The 15,811-nt window shown below is 31.5% G+C and overlaps 1 protein-coding gene across 1 annotated transcript; it reads right to left on the reverse strand.

The window, feature by feature from the left end:
- Nucleotides 1–4,435: 4,435 nt before the first annotated feature.
- On the reverse strand, nucleotides 4,436–8,491 carry LOC118034922 (uncharacterized). Its single transcript, XM_035040365.2, has 2 exons — nucleotides 7,377–8,491; nucleotides 4,436–6,629 (listed from the first exon to the last, which is right to left on the reverse strand). The coding sequence occupies exons 1-2, from the start codon at nucleotides 8,421–8,423 to the stop codon at nucleotides 4,545–4,547; spliced, it is 3,132 nt and encodes a 1,043-aa protein (XP_034896256.1). The 5' UTR covers nucleotides 8,424–8,491; the 3' UTR covers nucleotides 4,436–4,544.
- Nucleotides 8,492–15,811: the final 7,320 nt, after the last annotated feature.

The following is a 15,811-nucleotide window of genomic DNA, read 5'->3' on the forward strand; positions in this document are numbered from 1 at the left end:
TGTTTTTGCATTTTACAAATATTTTTTAAAAAAATAATAATTTTTTTTTATTTTAAATTAATATATTTTTTGATGTTTTTATATTATTTTGATATACTGATATTAAGAATGATTTTTTAAAAAAATAAAAAAAATTATTTTAATATATTTTTAAATAAAAATATTTTAAAAAATAACTGCAGTACAAGATATTTATGAATACTGAAATTTAAAATTATAAAAAGGATATACACACTTTATGTCAGTAATGACATAAAGATATAAATGTATCATGTATGATAATATTGAACTGAATTAATGTGGAGTCGACCAATTTAAAAAAAAAAAAAAAGAATCTCCCATCCTCGCAACTGGATTAATTGTACATATATTTCCAAAACACAATCAAGTTGAAGCGCAAATTAAAAGTTCATGCAACTAGGTCAAGTAATTATGGACACGGCGGAGGAGACTCTCCAAGGGCGGTGGCCGGTACTGAGCATGACCCATTAATGCTGAGTCCTCCATCTGCAGTCTGCACAATTACCGACCGCCATGCACGGTTCATCGATCAGAACGAAGATAATTAAAGATAGAAGATGCAAGGGCCATTTCTACCTGTGAGAATATCATTAATAACCTACTGACTTCCCTTCCGCCGGTAACATCTACAAGTTTTCTTTTCAAAGATGGCTACTCGTTCTGCGATTGCTTTCCGGAGGAAGTCAAGGACTTGGGATTTTTTTCAGCTTTTGAATGATACTTGGTCGCACCTAAAGGTGAAAGGATGTGACCCACCGCCTTAACTTTTATTGATTATTAGGGTTTTGAAAGCGGGTAAGCTGCCATCATTGTAGCAAGCTAGTTTGGAGTTTATGTGATTTTGTCGGTCCAAAACACAATCAAGCACCAATTTGTAAGTGTCTAATTATCCTAATCATAACATCATCAAAAAAGAGTTTTCATTTACCTCGATCGACAACCAATCATGTTGATCCTCATGAATTGGCCTCGTAACATGCCATTAAATGGAATCATATGATCAGTACTAGCATTCATATGTTAATTTTTTAGAAATGTTTTTTATGTTTTCATAGTGTTTTTTTAAAAAATTAAAAATTAAAAATTCAGGACTAGAATTTGGTCATTAATTAAGACTTCAAGTTATTAATATATTTTTTTATTTGCAAGAAAAATTTTGATTATGAACTTCAAATTTAATATATACAAAATAAAAAAAACTTTAAATTTCAAAATTATAGCATCTTCGATCGATCTAGATGTACCCGAATTTACCTGTCAAACTCGTGACTTGGAATCATTAAACCTACTAGACTCAATAATAATATCATTTTTATGAAATACTTTTTTATTTAATTTTATAACAATAAAAAAACATGCTATGAGGAAAGCAACATGATAATTTAAAATAAAAAAGTAATAATAGGTTATAAAAAAATTGTTAATACTATAAAAAGATTACTATACTATGTCTAATAAATACTATCTAAAATATATTTTTAATTAAGACTATTGTATTCTTATTTGAAAATAAAGTAAAATATGAATGTTACTTAATAAATAATATCTAAAATATATTCTTACTTAATTTAAAATTTAATAAACTAATTAATTTATAATATTTTAAATCTAAATTAAAGAAAAAAAAAACAGACCAAGTCGGGAAGTTTGTCTTCAAAAATGATTTTTCTATCAATTCTCACAAAAAAAAAAACACCATTAAAATTTATATAAACCATCTAACAATCTTAAAACACCCCAAAATAACTAAAAAAAATCAAAATCAATATACTTTTCTTGTCAAGAGTGTTTGTGATAGAAATATAAATTTTCCTTTAATATACAACTCATTCAACGCACAAAAAGCTACCACCAAAAACAAGTTTTTCTTAACTTTTTGTATAGGTTCCATAAAAACACAAATTAAAAAGACCAATCATGCCTCTGCCTCTGTCCCAAACACAACACCTTAAAAGGATAAAAAAAACCACCTCTATATATTCAGCTTCTCTTAAATCTATTTTCACAAAGATCTTCTCTTTGGATGGTTATATTATGGCCAAACAAAACTTTACTATTTTACAAAGAGTTTCTTTATCCCCTTTAATGTCAGGTTGCATGTCCAAAATAAAAACTGTATGATCTCTCATTTGGCTGGCATTATCAAGGAAAACGAATTTATAATGAAAAGAAATCTGCTCAAAAGCTAACTCGCAAATCAACTGCTGCCTGGACTGATATTTGAAACTACATGGCATAATAATCACACCATCATTATGTTTCTGAAAAATGGATTATACAGAATCTATCACTGCGTCACTGTGGTCTTGACTCTGGACTGGTATTTGAAAACAACATGGCATAATAATTAGTAGACAAACGAAATTCAACCAGAAAGAAAAGAAAAAAGTAGACAGACAAAGGGTAAAAGCAAGACCTGCTTTAAGTACATGTTGAGAATCCAATTTTGCAGTAGCAGATTTTGTCAGCCAGCAAGATTGAACGCGGAAACTGGTATCCTATGACCACAATCCAAGATGATGAGTGCTGCAAAATGTGCTTTTCTGGGATTATGAAATGTATCTGTTCTATTGAATTCCTCGAAAAAGTGTCTTCTTGCAGAGGAACCCTAACACTTGGAAGTCATATAGCTTGAACACACACACACACACACCAGTTGTGCTGGCCCTTTTCCTTCTGTTCTAGCAGAGACCTGGGGAAACATAATCAGGCTAAAGATTTGTTCGTTCTGAACCTTTTCCAGTCTTGTTTCGAGGATTCATGACCTGCTTTGGCAATTATATATTGGGATCTTCCGTCTGCAAAGGCATCATGCAAGAAGTCAGAATATATCTAAAGCCGGTTTTGTTTTTTCTTGCTGAATTGTTGCCAGAGAAAGTTGTCGGCTGAACTGAACAAAACTAAAAAGTAACATGTTGGATTTGTTTTAATCTTAACTTTCTAGCTGAGATTGTCTTCTTTGGAGTTCGTTTTCCGATATTCACTTCTCTTTTCCTCCTCAGATCAACAGGGTTTGATGGAAGAGCTTTCAGGCTGACATTAGAATAGTGTTTAGCAATTTTAAAGATGAGGGGAGGCGGCCATGGAAAAGTATTTTCTTGTGAATGAACTGAACTGGTGTGAGTGGCCTGATTAAGACTTCATCAAAGAAGAACTTTTAGTCTCGTGTATGAAAGCTAATCCAAGAGAAGCTGTACTGTTAATATATATCAACAAAAAAATAAAGGAATTTTACGGATGATGTTCAGACACAAACATCCCCTTGCCCTCTACTGTTACAAAATGAAAATAAATAAAAAATTAATTTAGAAAAGTAAAAAATACTAGATTTAAGGTGTTTATTTTATCTTGTATAAAAATAATATTTTTCAGGATATAACTAAACTTTTTAAACCTGAAAAAAAATAAAAAAATGAGACAAATAAAAAAAAATACGTGTGTTTTTTATATAAATATTCTGTGTAATAACAATTTTATTAGACTTAAAATATTATAATAAAATATTATATTTGTTAATATTATAACTATTAATTAAATATATAACTGTTAATGAAATAATTATATTTTAAATAAAATAAAATAATTATTATTTAGTTTTATCCTAACAGTCACACATATTAAAAGTAATTATAAAAATTAAAAAATTAAATTAATATTATTAATATATTAAGTTATACTAATCTCCTAATCCATGTTACAAGTTAATTTAAATAAGTTTTTTTTTTTTTAATTTTTTTTTATATTTTTTTTTTATAGAATTATTATAATCTCATAACCCGAGTTATAAATTTAACATGTTAACCCAAGTCAATTTAATATATTGTTGTCTTAATATTTAAAAAAAAATTCATTTAATATGATATTATATTAATTTTTTTAAAAAATACTATTTAATATGTATCATATTAATTTTTTTATATTAGAAAACATGTTACCAAATCTAAATTTGTTCAATCCTATTATCGGTTCATCAATTTTTTATTACTTTTCCTGCCTTTCTTGTACTGTTATCATTTCTGAGGAGCTGGCTTATCTTTTCTCAGCATTCATTTGGCCAACCAGTTTCTGGTCAAAATTGTCTTTTACAGGTTGAATTTTACACAATTTTGAAGCTCTGCCACAGCAAACTCTTTTCCTCTGGTTGTACATTTCACTCACAGAAACAGATACAAACATCTAATAAAAGCCTGTTCACACAATGATCATTTCTAGAGCCAGCAAGCTGGGAGAAGGCAAACAAGATCAGTCCATCTGAGACCTCTTCCCCACTTCCACTACGCCGTGCCTGCAATTCGTTGATGTTACTGTTTTTTTTACAAAGAAAAGAGGATATCAGCACCAGGTGGAGGATGGAACCTGTTAAACATTTGTTTTTTTTGCAGATTTTGCTTAAGTGAACTTACCAGCCCTCACAGAACAGAAACAATAAGCCGTATTCATTGTTTCAAAATGGATTGTTTACAAGTAATGATTCAAGGCCATGTCTTGAAGAGTCAACTAGATGAAATAATAAACTTGATTGCCTACTTTCTGTATCTACTACTGGAACCTTTTGAACCCTCAGACACACAAGCATCTACCGATGCTAATATTTGAGTCTCAAATTTATGCCCTTTCAAGCAGGCCCTTATCTTCCTAACCACTTGTTGCTTTATCACCCTACGCTCCATCATTGACAGATGCTTACATTTGTCCATGCCCTTGAGGAATCCAACTATAGTTTCACCAGATCCCCCGGTGTTTTTTTCCAATTTTACAAGCTTCTCCACCACCTGCGACGACAACATTTGCTCTAAGCAGGATTTATTTCCTAGCTCAACAAGATCCAAAATGCAATGAACATTCACTTCTCGTGTCTTTATTGATTTGCTGTCTAATGATTGAACCATCCTATCTACGAAACCTGTTTCAAAGATCTTATTCAACACAAGGATCCCACCATTGCCAAAAAGCATCTGGTGCAATGCTGTATAGGCTGAATCCTGCAACTCCACAACATTGCATTGCATCATCTTAACTAGCTCGGGGACAATATCATGGTCTAGAAATTTCTTAATGCATGGTTCTCCACCAGAGAAAGCTAGCTTCATCAGTAAGAAGGCTGATTCGGATCTAATTGAGTTATGTTCTGAGTGTCTACTTTGCAGAAGTTCTGATAGCCTGTTGACAAGGGGACTGTGTAAAATCATTTCTCTGACTCTAGAATCTGCTGACTTCTCAATAATCGGTATGAGATCTTGCATTGCCTGCAATACCTGCCTTTTATTTCCATCTAACACCTTATAAACGAGATCTTCAAAAGATAGTGGCTTTGGTGAATGGGGAACTGTTCGATCTGACAGAACAAAAGTTTCCAGACGATGCCTCACTTGCCATGGCAGAAGGTTTAGATTAGATGGTTGAAGAGAAACATTTTCAGGAGTGCGAGCCACCTCATAAAATCCTTTCAGTGTGACAATGGCATGGTGCTGTAGTACTTCAGATCCATTCTCAAGCAATTTAATAAGTTTTTTTTCGATCCCAGAAGCAAACATTCTCTCAACAGCATTCGACTTTCCAGCTTTGGTCAAAGAGTTCAATACTGTAAACATGCTCTCATGCCATTTCTCAGCACTGGAGGACAGCAAGTCAGCTAGCTGGTTAAAGGGAATGCTATCGAGCACCTTGTCAACTGTCTCAGGGCTTCCAAATTCTGCAAGCTTTGCAAGGACGATTAAAATGTGGATTTGAGTTATGGGGTCCTCCTCACAATACTCTAGTGTTGTTGCCAACCTATTGATCGCACCAGTAGTCTCAAGGGAAGGAAAGTAATTGCAATAATCACTCTTGCTGAATATATCTGTGATGGCTTCTGTAGTCACTGCAATCAGACTCAAAGAATCAGTGGAGATCAAGTCTGCAATCCTAGGGCCTAGTATTCTACTAAATCTTTCCCTGCTAACTTCAAGCTCAGACATGGATTTGCTAGCCATAAGAGCGTGGATGAGTGCTTCTAAGGTGGTGACCACCTGCTTTCCTTCCAAGTCATTAAACAAAAACTCCATCCTTTCTTCAGCAATCTTTTTGACATTTTCTTTTCCAAAAATAAGCAGCCAAGGACAAATAAAAGCAGTTTCATCGGGTGAATATTCATTTAGTAGCATCTCAGTAGAGTCATCTGCCTTGCTAGCAAGATACAAAGAAACCATGTCGTGAACGAGGTACAGGGGATCCATATCTGTTTTAATCAGTAAGGAGCCTTCAACAAGCTTGCAGACAATGAGAGGGAACAAGCTCTCGTCCCCAAGGACTGACCAAACAGCCTCCAGACAAGCTTCTGGTACGGGTTCTGCCCATGAAAGCGAAGCTAGAGCTATGAAGAGCCTTTTAGAATCTCTAGGCATGGCTTCTAGACTGAACTCAAATGACCCAAAGATAGTTAATGTGCTCTCAGCTTCCTTTTCATTTACATATGAGACAGGGCCAGGTGCACATGTGGCAAATGTCGATAAGTTTGTGATCGCCTTTTCCCACTTCTCAGCTCTTACTTCTTTCCTAAGAGCTTTACCCATAACAGCAACTGTCAGAGGGTGGTGGCCACAACGTTCAAGCAAGGTCTCTGCTATGCCCTACCAAATAAATAAGAAAAAAAGCAAAACCAATAATTTATTAATGGAATCAGCAATGTGAAAGCATTTTGCACGTTTAGATAATTTCTACATCAAGCCCGCATATAAGTGCACAACAGTATGATGGTAATACGGTATGATAAATCTGCTGATGGATCACAAGATTTCAGTTGTAAAATTAAACTTACACGAGGATGCAAATGATATACATATCTATGTTAAAAGTCTTTCGACAGAAATCAACGAGGCTCACAACGCGGTTAGCGGCTCTCAAAATGATAATTATGTAAGTTTTGCAGGTAAAGAACTTTGAAAATTTGCACAGCTTTAATGTTGTCTCACATGCACATGCAGACACAATATTTAATCAGAAACAAGTATAAGGAACGCTGCAACCCCCAACTTCAAGTGCAACAGTGTTGATGTTCTTATTGCTTGCACTATGCAATTGTGACATTGAACCTATGCTGGGGGGAAATATTGCACAAAGACTCAATAGGCAGGTTAATATCTTTTCTTTCGGTGGTTTATAATCATAAATGGAAATTTGGAGAGAATCTCTTGTAGACTTGTTATGAAAAAACACAAAGGGACCTCTCACTATATTGCAAGAAAATAAACAGGCAATGAAGATAAAATTGAGTAGGGGGAAAACAGGAGAGAAGGAAAGAAAAATTTGAGGCTGAAGGACTTAGAAAAAATAAAATAAAATAAAAGAAAATGAAATGAGGTTCACTTGACTCATACCGGTAGTTCTTCCTTGCCAAGAAGACTATGGTATTGAAGAATTGCCTTGCTTATCTCCTTTGTGTCATCTTTGCTCAACTCAACCTTCTCGGCTTCTGTTATTTCACAGACTGCTTCATTTCTCGTTGTCACTAAATACTTGCAATCGTTATCATATAGCTTTGCAAACCGTTCAACTATATCCTGCTCCCACACATCATCAAGAAGTATGACAATGCTCTTTCCATACAACGCTTCTTGGAGAATACAACAAACATATTCAAGATCTCCACTATTTTCATCTCTAATCTTCTTCCAGAATCCAATTTGTACCAGAAAGTTGGAAATTTTTCTTGCAAGGCGTCTCTGGTACTCATCCTTATTTCCATTGCAAGCATTTCTGCTGCACCATTGGCCAAATCCAAGTTCAACTGCTCCACCCACAAACTTTGTAGGAGGGTTCGAAGCAACTTGTCGAGACAAACATGACTTTCCAATACCAGATAACCCAACAATTAGAATAACCCGATGAGAATCCTCTTGTTCCAATAAGTTTCTCACAAAGTGGCATTTACTAGAAAGTGGCCATCCTTGTTCGATCTTTATTTTCAATCGAACTGGGACATCTTGTGCTGTTGAATCTATCACCTTCTGAACATGTTGGGTTAACCTTTGAGATTCAAGCCACCAATTCAAGTCATCCCTAATGGTATTTATCAGTTTGCTGAGAGGATCTCCGGCCACAGAACTCCACACGACCTTGGCCAAATTCTTGATCCTACTTCTGGACACAATCCTTCTTGCCTTCGTGATGTTTGGACGCAGCCGTTCTATCAGGGCATTCAAGCTTTGGATTTGGTGATCTAACTGGGGGTTATGAAGCTTGTAGACATGTTTTTGCCTGATTCCGCGTGTCAAATTCTCGAGATCATAGACAAATTCCTCTAGGCTTCGGATTCTCTTTGGAGCTTCGTCAAGATTCCTAGAAGCCTGATCTAATGCACTGACAGCCCCTACCATACTTGAGATTATTTGTGTTGCAGAAGAAATAACTTGCAAAGCTTCCATCGCTGCTCAGAATGACAGCTTGCAAATCCCAAATGATCCAGGGCGGAAGAAATAGTAGAATTCTCTTAGTTTAGGAGGAAGAAACTGGATTGTTGCAATAAATAAACCCAAATAGCTACAATCCAATTTAGCAAAGAGGACAATGAGTACAAAATTCAAGATTCAGGAAATTCTCCACAGCAGTCAAGAGCGCAGTTGCAGGATACTCCGAAAAATCCATGTCTCATCCACGGAGGTGCGCAAATCAACTCTACAAATGTAACCAAAAGAAATAATAATAATAAAAACAAAAATCAACTCAACATAGAAATTTGATGAGAAAAATTTCCAGGCTACTAACATCAATGAAATTTCATGATGTCATGCTAGTTGATCCAGCAGATTAGACACTGAGGAAAAAACTAGCTCCGTATAAAAGTTCACAGTTCCACACAAGACGCGCTTGAAGTGAATCCAATGAAATATACAGACTCTTCTGCAAACCTCCTATATTGACCCACTTAACATTCAATCATTCATTGAGAAGCATGATCTCCAACATATTGAAAACATTGAATAAACATTATTCTTAAACCCAGTTTCAATGCAGATAATCTACTTCAGCTCTAAAAGTACAAAAAGCAAAAGACAGATTCTTTAATATGTTTAAACACAAGTGGAATACTGCAAAACAATATCAAACCAATTCCTAAATCAAGAAGCCTAAGACCATGCAGGTTTGACCTCCAAGTACTGCATTTAACAGATCGACTAAAAAGCTTGGTAAGGAAGTTTTCCATACCTATTATGGCTGTGAAGAGTTTTATTTCATATTACTGTGAGAGCAGTATCTTACTTCTCCGGCGGAGGCGTGTCCATTCAATAACTGTCTTGTCTGTCTGGTCTCATCAACTGACAGAAGAACCTTCAAAGAGATGTTCCCACCGGTCAACTAAACGTTGCTTGAAAAATGGGGTTAATTATACGTTTGGTACCTGTAATTTCCATTTTTTCTTAATGTGATCCTTTTTATGTTTTCCCTTTTCAATACGGACCGTTAATGTATACCTTGTTCCGTTAATAATATGGCCTCTCCATCAGCTAACGTCACAATAGTCATTGAACTGGGGTTTGACCCAGTTAAGGAATTAGTTTGGAGTCACATGAGTTAACTTAAAATGTTTTATTTTTTTAAGTTAAAGTTTTTAAATTAAATTTTTTTTATCTCACATTAAAAAAAATATTTTTTTTTATAAATATAAAGTATATATACTAATGAATTTCTAATTTCTCATTAGAAAAATAAAAACTTTTTTTTAGTATTTATATAATAAATTTTGATATGAATTTGTAATCAACAAAGAAAATGTGGTAGACTTGTGTGCATAAAATTGAGCCAAATAAAAAAAAAAATCTTTGATTGCCTCTTTCATGCCCGTAATACCTATATTTTTTTACCTTTTATCTTCATTAATAATTTATTTTTATCTCTTCATTAACTAAAACCACTAATTTTTTTATTGTTATCCATCCCTAACTATTATCACATAAAAAATTTTTAGTTGACATGCTATAAAAAATAACTAACATAATTAATTTTACAGTTTATTAAAGAAAATGTTGGCATGGAACAAAAAAAAATAAATTCTCCGTATTGAAGAGAAAAAAAAAGGCATAAAAGGAAAAAAGACATCTTTTGGGTTTTGGCGAGTCTCTTAAGTTCTAAATTGACTCGATGAATTATATAGTTTTTTCTAGGTCAATTATAGATCTAGATTTTGCTAGATCTAGACCCGACCAAATCTCTAGATGAACCTGCTAGGTCAAGTCAGATAACTATGAACTTCACTAGGAGATGTCGGTGGTGATATGTAAATCCACTGACATTGAACCAACATTGGTAAAAATAAATAAATACAAATATAATTTGTAAAAAATTAAAAAAATAAAATAAAAGTACTTTTAAATGGAAATTAAGTTTGTTTTGATATCAGGTACACAGAGGACATCATTTAATTTGAATGCAGAGTTACTAGTGAGAAGAGAAGTTGAACCAGTGTGAGTGATGGAGAGTCCCATTCCATCTCCAATCATGACATAATCAGATCCAGTGTATGGAGCATGAAGAGATATATTATTTAGGTTTGTTGTGACATGGTGAGAGGCACCATTATCAAGTAACCAAGTTGAATTGTTGGAGGCAATATTAGCATCAAAGTGAGCTTGAGGCTGCTAAGGAGTTGATGAATTACTAGAATGTGGTGTAGATGCCTTGTTGGGATGATAGGAATCACTTGGAATGATGGACATCTCTTGGCTGTGTGGCCTTGAGTGCTACATATCTGGTAATAGCCCAGGTATGGATGTGATGATGGACGACTATCACAGGGATATGGATGGGAAGTGAGTGATGGGCGCCAACCTATTTGAATTGGGACGCCAATTAGGAATGGTGTTTTGATATCTCTAATTTGTGCAGGTTCTATATGTTGGATTCATAGTCATTGGAAAGTGAGTAGATATCTTTGTTTTCCCTTGTAGAAAGGCTTTAAATGTTAGTAGTTTCTTATAAAGCTCATCAAATGAGATAGAGTTATCACAAGCTTGAATAGCAAGGACCAATTCTCTATAATCTTCTTCTAGCTCATCTAGAATCTTTTCAGTAAGATCTTCCTCATTTATTGGTGCACCAAGTATTGCAAGCTCATTTGCACAGGCTTTAACTAATTGAAGAAAGTCAGTAGTATTTAATTACCTTTGGTGGAATTTTTGAAAAGAGCCCTGACTTGTTTAATATGTCCTTGTAATGGTTTGGCATAGGTGTTGACTAAAATGATCCATGCTTCCTGTGATGTTGTGGATCTTACAATAAATGGAATAAGTGTAGGTGAAAGTGAACCAATGAGAGCATTGAGAATAAGCTGATCTTGACAAATCCATATGTTGTAGGCAGGATTTGGAATGGTTGAATGGTCTGTCAATATAGTAGCAGGTGGACAGGGTTTGGATCCGTTAATATAACCAAGAAGATCTTAGCCAATAAAAAGAGTTTGGAATTGAAGTTTCCAAGAGATATAGTTGCTGGTGGTGAGTTTAAGTGGGGCTTGAGCAGAAGTGTTTATGGTGACGAGTTGAAATTCATTACTATGGAGAATGGTTGAATTTGTTGGCGTGGTTGGATTGGATTGATTTGGATTGTTTGTTGAATTGGTTTGAGTAGCCATTGTAAACAAAGAAATAAATAAACTAAAGAATTATTCAATGGATAAAAGGGAGCTTTGATACCATGATAGAAGTTTGAAAAAAAAAAAGAGAAAAAAGCTCACCGTTCTATTTACTTTCAAGTGTTATGTAATACACGTTGTTATAGAGATAATAAAAGATAAAATCATATCATGTATAACTTATAGATTTGTATTTCAACTATTCAAATTAACTAATAATATGAGAGTAGCTGTCAATACTATTCTCTTTTAATCTGAAAATGTTTAATGAACATTATTAAAAAAAATCATATTTACCCTAATAACTAGACAATTTGATTTTTTTTAAGGGTCAATTTTTCATCCAATCCATAATGTAATGATTTTACGGATTAATGATTCTTTTTAGCTTTTTTTTTTTATATATATGAATTATTAGACTTTTTATTGTAGGAATATTTTTTTTTTTTTAGAATTTAAATGTTTAATTTATTAGAAATATTTATTTTAGTTGTTGTATAGTTAAAAAAAATTCCACGGCAGTGCGCAACTAGCTAATTTGAACCTTCTGAAAATCAAGTAAATTCTCCATTGGTATGTGGGAACATTTACAGAAGGGTGATTTGGTCTTATCCATATAGAAAGTGGCAATATTTCGAAGGGTGAACAATTTGAAAAGCATTTGACTGAATCAAGAGTTAAGAACTCTTACAAATACTTTATATCATATAAATGATATTACTTTTACTTTAAATTCTAATAATATTTATTCATTTTCTTTCTTACATGTTCACACAATAAGAAGACTATAATAAAGAAAATTTCAATTAAAGTATGTTCATCCTAAGTCTTACCTTCGCAATAATTTAGTTGTTTTTAAAAAAATTAAAATAAAATAAATTATACAATTTTTCCATTCAATTTTCAACTAAAATTAACTAAAAAAAAATACCCCACATTTATAGGCTTGTTACACCAATCATGTTTATTAATTTTACCTTTTATGTTATCTAAAATAATAATTATTCTCACAAGATAATTTTTTATAAAAAAAAATTTTACTTTGTTGTTTTTGTTCAAATATCTATTTTAATGATAAAGAATTAAATAAAAAGAGATTTTGATAACTAGCCATTAACATTATATGAGGAAATAACTATTTTTTACTAAAAAATCATTTTCATCCCTCAAGTTTGTAATTTTACATTTTGATTTCTATAAGTGATTATGATTTGATCCTAAACTTTGTTTTCAATTTGATCAATGAATTTTCAAAAAAAAAAAAAAAGGAGTTCAATTTGGTCCCTCAATTTCATGAATTTTTTAATTATTGACCCTTATAGTTTTAGTTGTTTATATTTCAGTCCCAAAACTTTATTTTTCTTATGTTGCCTCTGCATGTTGAAAAAATTTCAATTTATTCCTCTAAGTTCTTGTAAAGGTTAAATCTCATCCCCTAAAGTTTCTATTTTACATTTTAAAAATGATTTTTCCAACACCTAATACCATCGAAGGTTGATGAATTCCCCATGCATAAATATCACTATCCACTTTCTTTAAAGTCAATCCATGGAAAACATTGGTTTTTTCGGTGCTTCATACATTGCCTTTTTTGTTCAATTTGCATTAGTGGCGGAGCAGAGTCAATCCAGAGTTTTTTCTAATTATATATTATAACAAATACATTAGAAATCAATTCAAAGAAATTCAATCAAGAATACTTTCAAAATAATCATTGTTCTCTTCGAGTTTTCATATTTTGATAATAATTCTAAATTCATATGAAATTCATAGCAAAAATACATATCAATTCATCAAAAAAAACTATTTGTATCATTTCTAAAATTTCTAATATTTAATTTCATGTTAAGAGAAACAATTCTTGAAAAACATGAGATATTTTACTTACAAACAAGTACTCTACAATGCAAGAGATGTCTCATGTATTCCTTTCTAATGATTAAATTGTAGATTTAAACATTTTTTTCATATATCATAAACCCTAATATTTTTTAACCTTTACCTAAAATATAAAGCAAAAGGCAAAAAGATTACTTTTGAGAAATTTGCATAATAATGAAAAGAACAAAGCGGCAGAGCAACTCTTGAAAAATACTCTTTGATAGCCAGGGATTCTATATTTTAAAGCTGTAACATCAATTTAATATGAAAACAAAAGGAAAAAGAAAAAAAATTATGCAATGAGCTGTTTATATTTATTATATTATATTATCTACAATTATAAACAATGCAGGTTTTCCTTCCCTGCAGTAAATTCCCTAAACTAATATATAATTTTAAAAAAAAAGTTAAGGGCAATTGCCCCCTTTTATCCCCACGTGGCTCTGCCACTGTATATGATAATAATATCATGTGAATAATACTTTCACTAAATAAGTTCTCATGAAATATTAGAGAGGTTACAAATAATCCTTTAATCAAAGCTTTCTAGACCATTTCTATTCATTGCACTGAGTTTCTGTATTTATGAATAATGTTGTATACGTGAACAAAATCAACCAAATAGCTTTGATGTTATTCTTAAAAAGTATAAATTTATTACTCTCGAATACCATCTTGAGATTTCAAAACTTCTTGACTACTATTCTTTTTCATGATGATAACTTCAACCTTGAACTTTTTGTCCAAACTTTTCAAAATGTTTATATGTTCTTGGTTAAACTATACATATCATATTGTATATTATTTAATCTATTTAAAATGTAATTTTTTATGCATGAAATCACTATAATTTCATACGCCCAAAGCTACCATAATAATGAAATCGAATTCATTATTAGATAATTTTAGCATTTTTTTTTCCTACAAGAACTTAACCAATTTCAAGGTGGGCATATAGATCAATATTTTATGTTGTCACTATTTAAAGTTCAATTCATTAGATTTTTCAAGTTTCTGACTATGCACCATAAAAAAATAACAGTGAAATCCTTACTATTAAAGTATACTTATTGAAATAATATTGGTTGGAAAAAACCGATTCTTGAGTTAAAAACATGATATAAATTATAAAAACAATAGCGAAAATATCTATAAATAAATATTTTGACTTCACAACAAGCAAGTAAAATAATATAAAACTTGAAATAAAACAAGAAGTTTGATAGATAAAAATATTTAAATTATACAAGATAAATATAAATACTTTTTTTTTAATTCAAAAGATATCAAATAAAACATGCATTATCTCAAAATAATATGCATAAGCATGATCATACCAACAAGTTTGTAAAACATGTATAAACTCATAATAATCTCTTAAAAAATTAATTCTAAAAGAAGCTTATACATGCATTAAAGCATACTAGAAGTTTTTTCAAGAAAGCAACATAAAAAAAAAAATATAGTTTTACATCCTATTAAGATACATCATGCTAATATAGGTTTGTTTAAACAAAGTAAACCACTCAAAAGTGTCAAAAAAAAAAAACAAATGTATAAACTAAACAAATATTACATGCAATATAAAGTCTTAAAATTGTAGACCAAAATAAATATATATTAGATTGTTTAGTTTATTATATATATATATGTGTGTGTGTGTTATTAATAGGAAAAAAAAACATATATAAAGATTCTAGCATGCATATTAAGTATAATTCAACTTGCAATTGATATTAAAACAAAGTTTTAGCATTCATACTAATTAACATCTTAATGTAGATGCACTTCTAAAATAAAAATTTTAAACTAAAATAGATAAACTTAATAATTTCTCAACAAAATAAGTCTAAGGAGGAATATAAAAGCTTAATAAATAAGGAGAAAATACTAAAATTTAAGGTAAGAAAGAGAATGCAAAATCATATATATATATATAACTCTTCCCCCCTTTTTATAGTTGATTTTAAAAATTAAAAGTTTAGAAATTAATTACGGTATCAATCATAATTAAATTTCATATTATTATCAACTTTTAATTCACCAACCACCCAAAATCCACAAGAAAACCTAGATCTTAAAACAAATATCTTTAAATTGAAAAAAAAAAAAAAAAAAAAAACCCTTGATTAGGTTCTATTGAAAAATACAGAAAAACTAATCAAATTTTCATTTAAGAGGTTAGACAAAATATTTAAATGGAACAAATCCAAATCCAAATTTAAATAAATAAAATTAATCTTTTAAGATCCCAAACACAGATCCACACCCAATCCAAACCAGCACAAGCACAGGTTTAAACTC

The sequence above is a fragment of the Populus alba genome, chromosome 1, assembly GCF_005239225.2.
Source record: "Populus alba chromosome 1, ASM523922v2, whole genome shotgun sequence".
NCBI classification, from domain to species: Eukaryota; Viridiplantae; Streptophyta; class Magnoliopsida; order Malpighiales; family Salicaceae; genus Populus; species Populus alba.

Coding starts and splice junctions, on each gene's coding strand:
- LOC118034922 (XM_035040365.2), bottom strand. CDS start 8,423: ATGGAAGCTTTGCAAGTTATTTCTTCTGCAACACAAATAATCTCAAGT. Junction 6,630..7,376: donor TTGGCAAGGAAGAACTACCG/GTATGAGTCAAG, acceptor TTTATTTGGTAG/GGCATAGCAGAGACCTTGCT.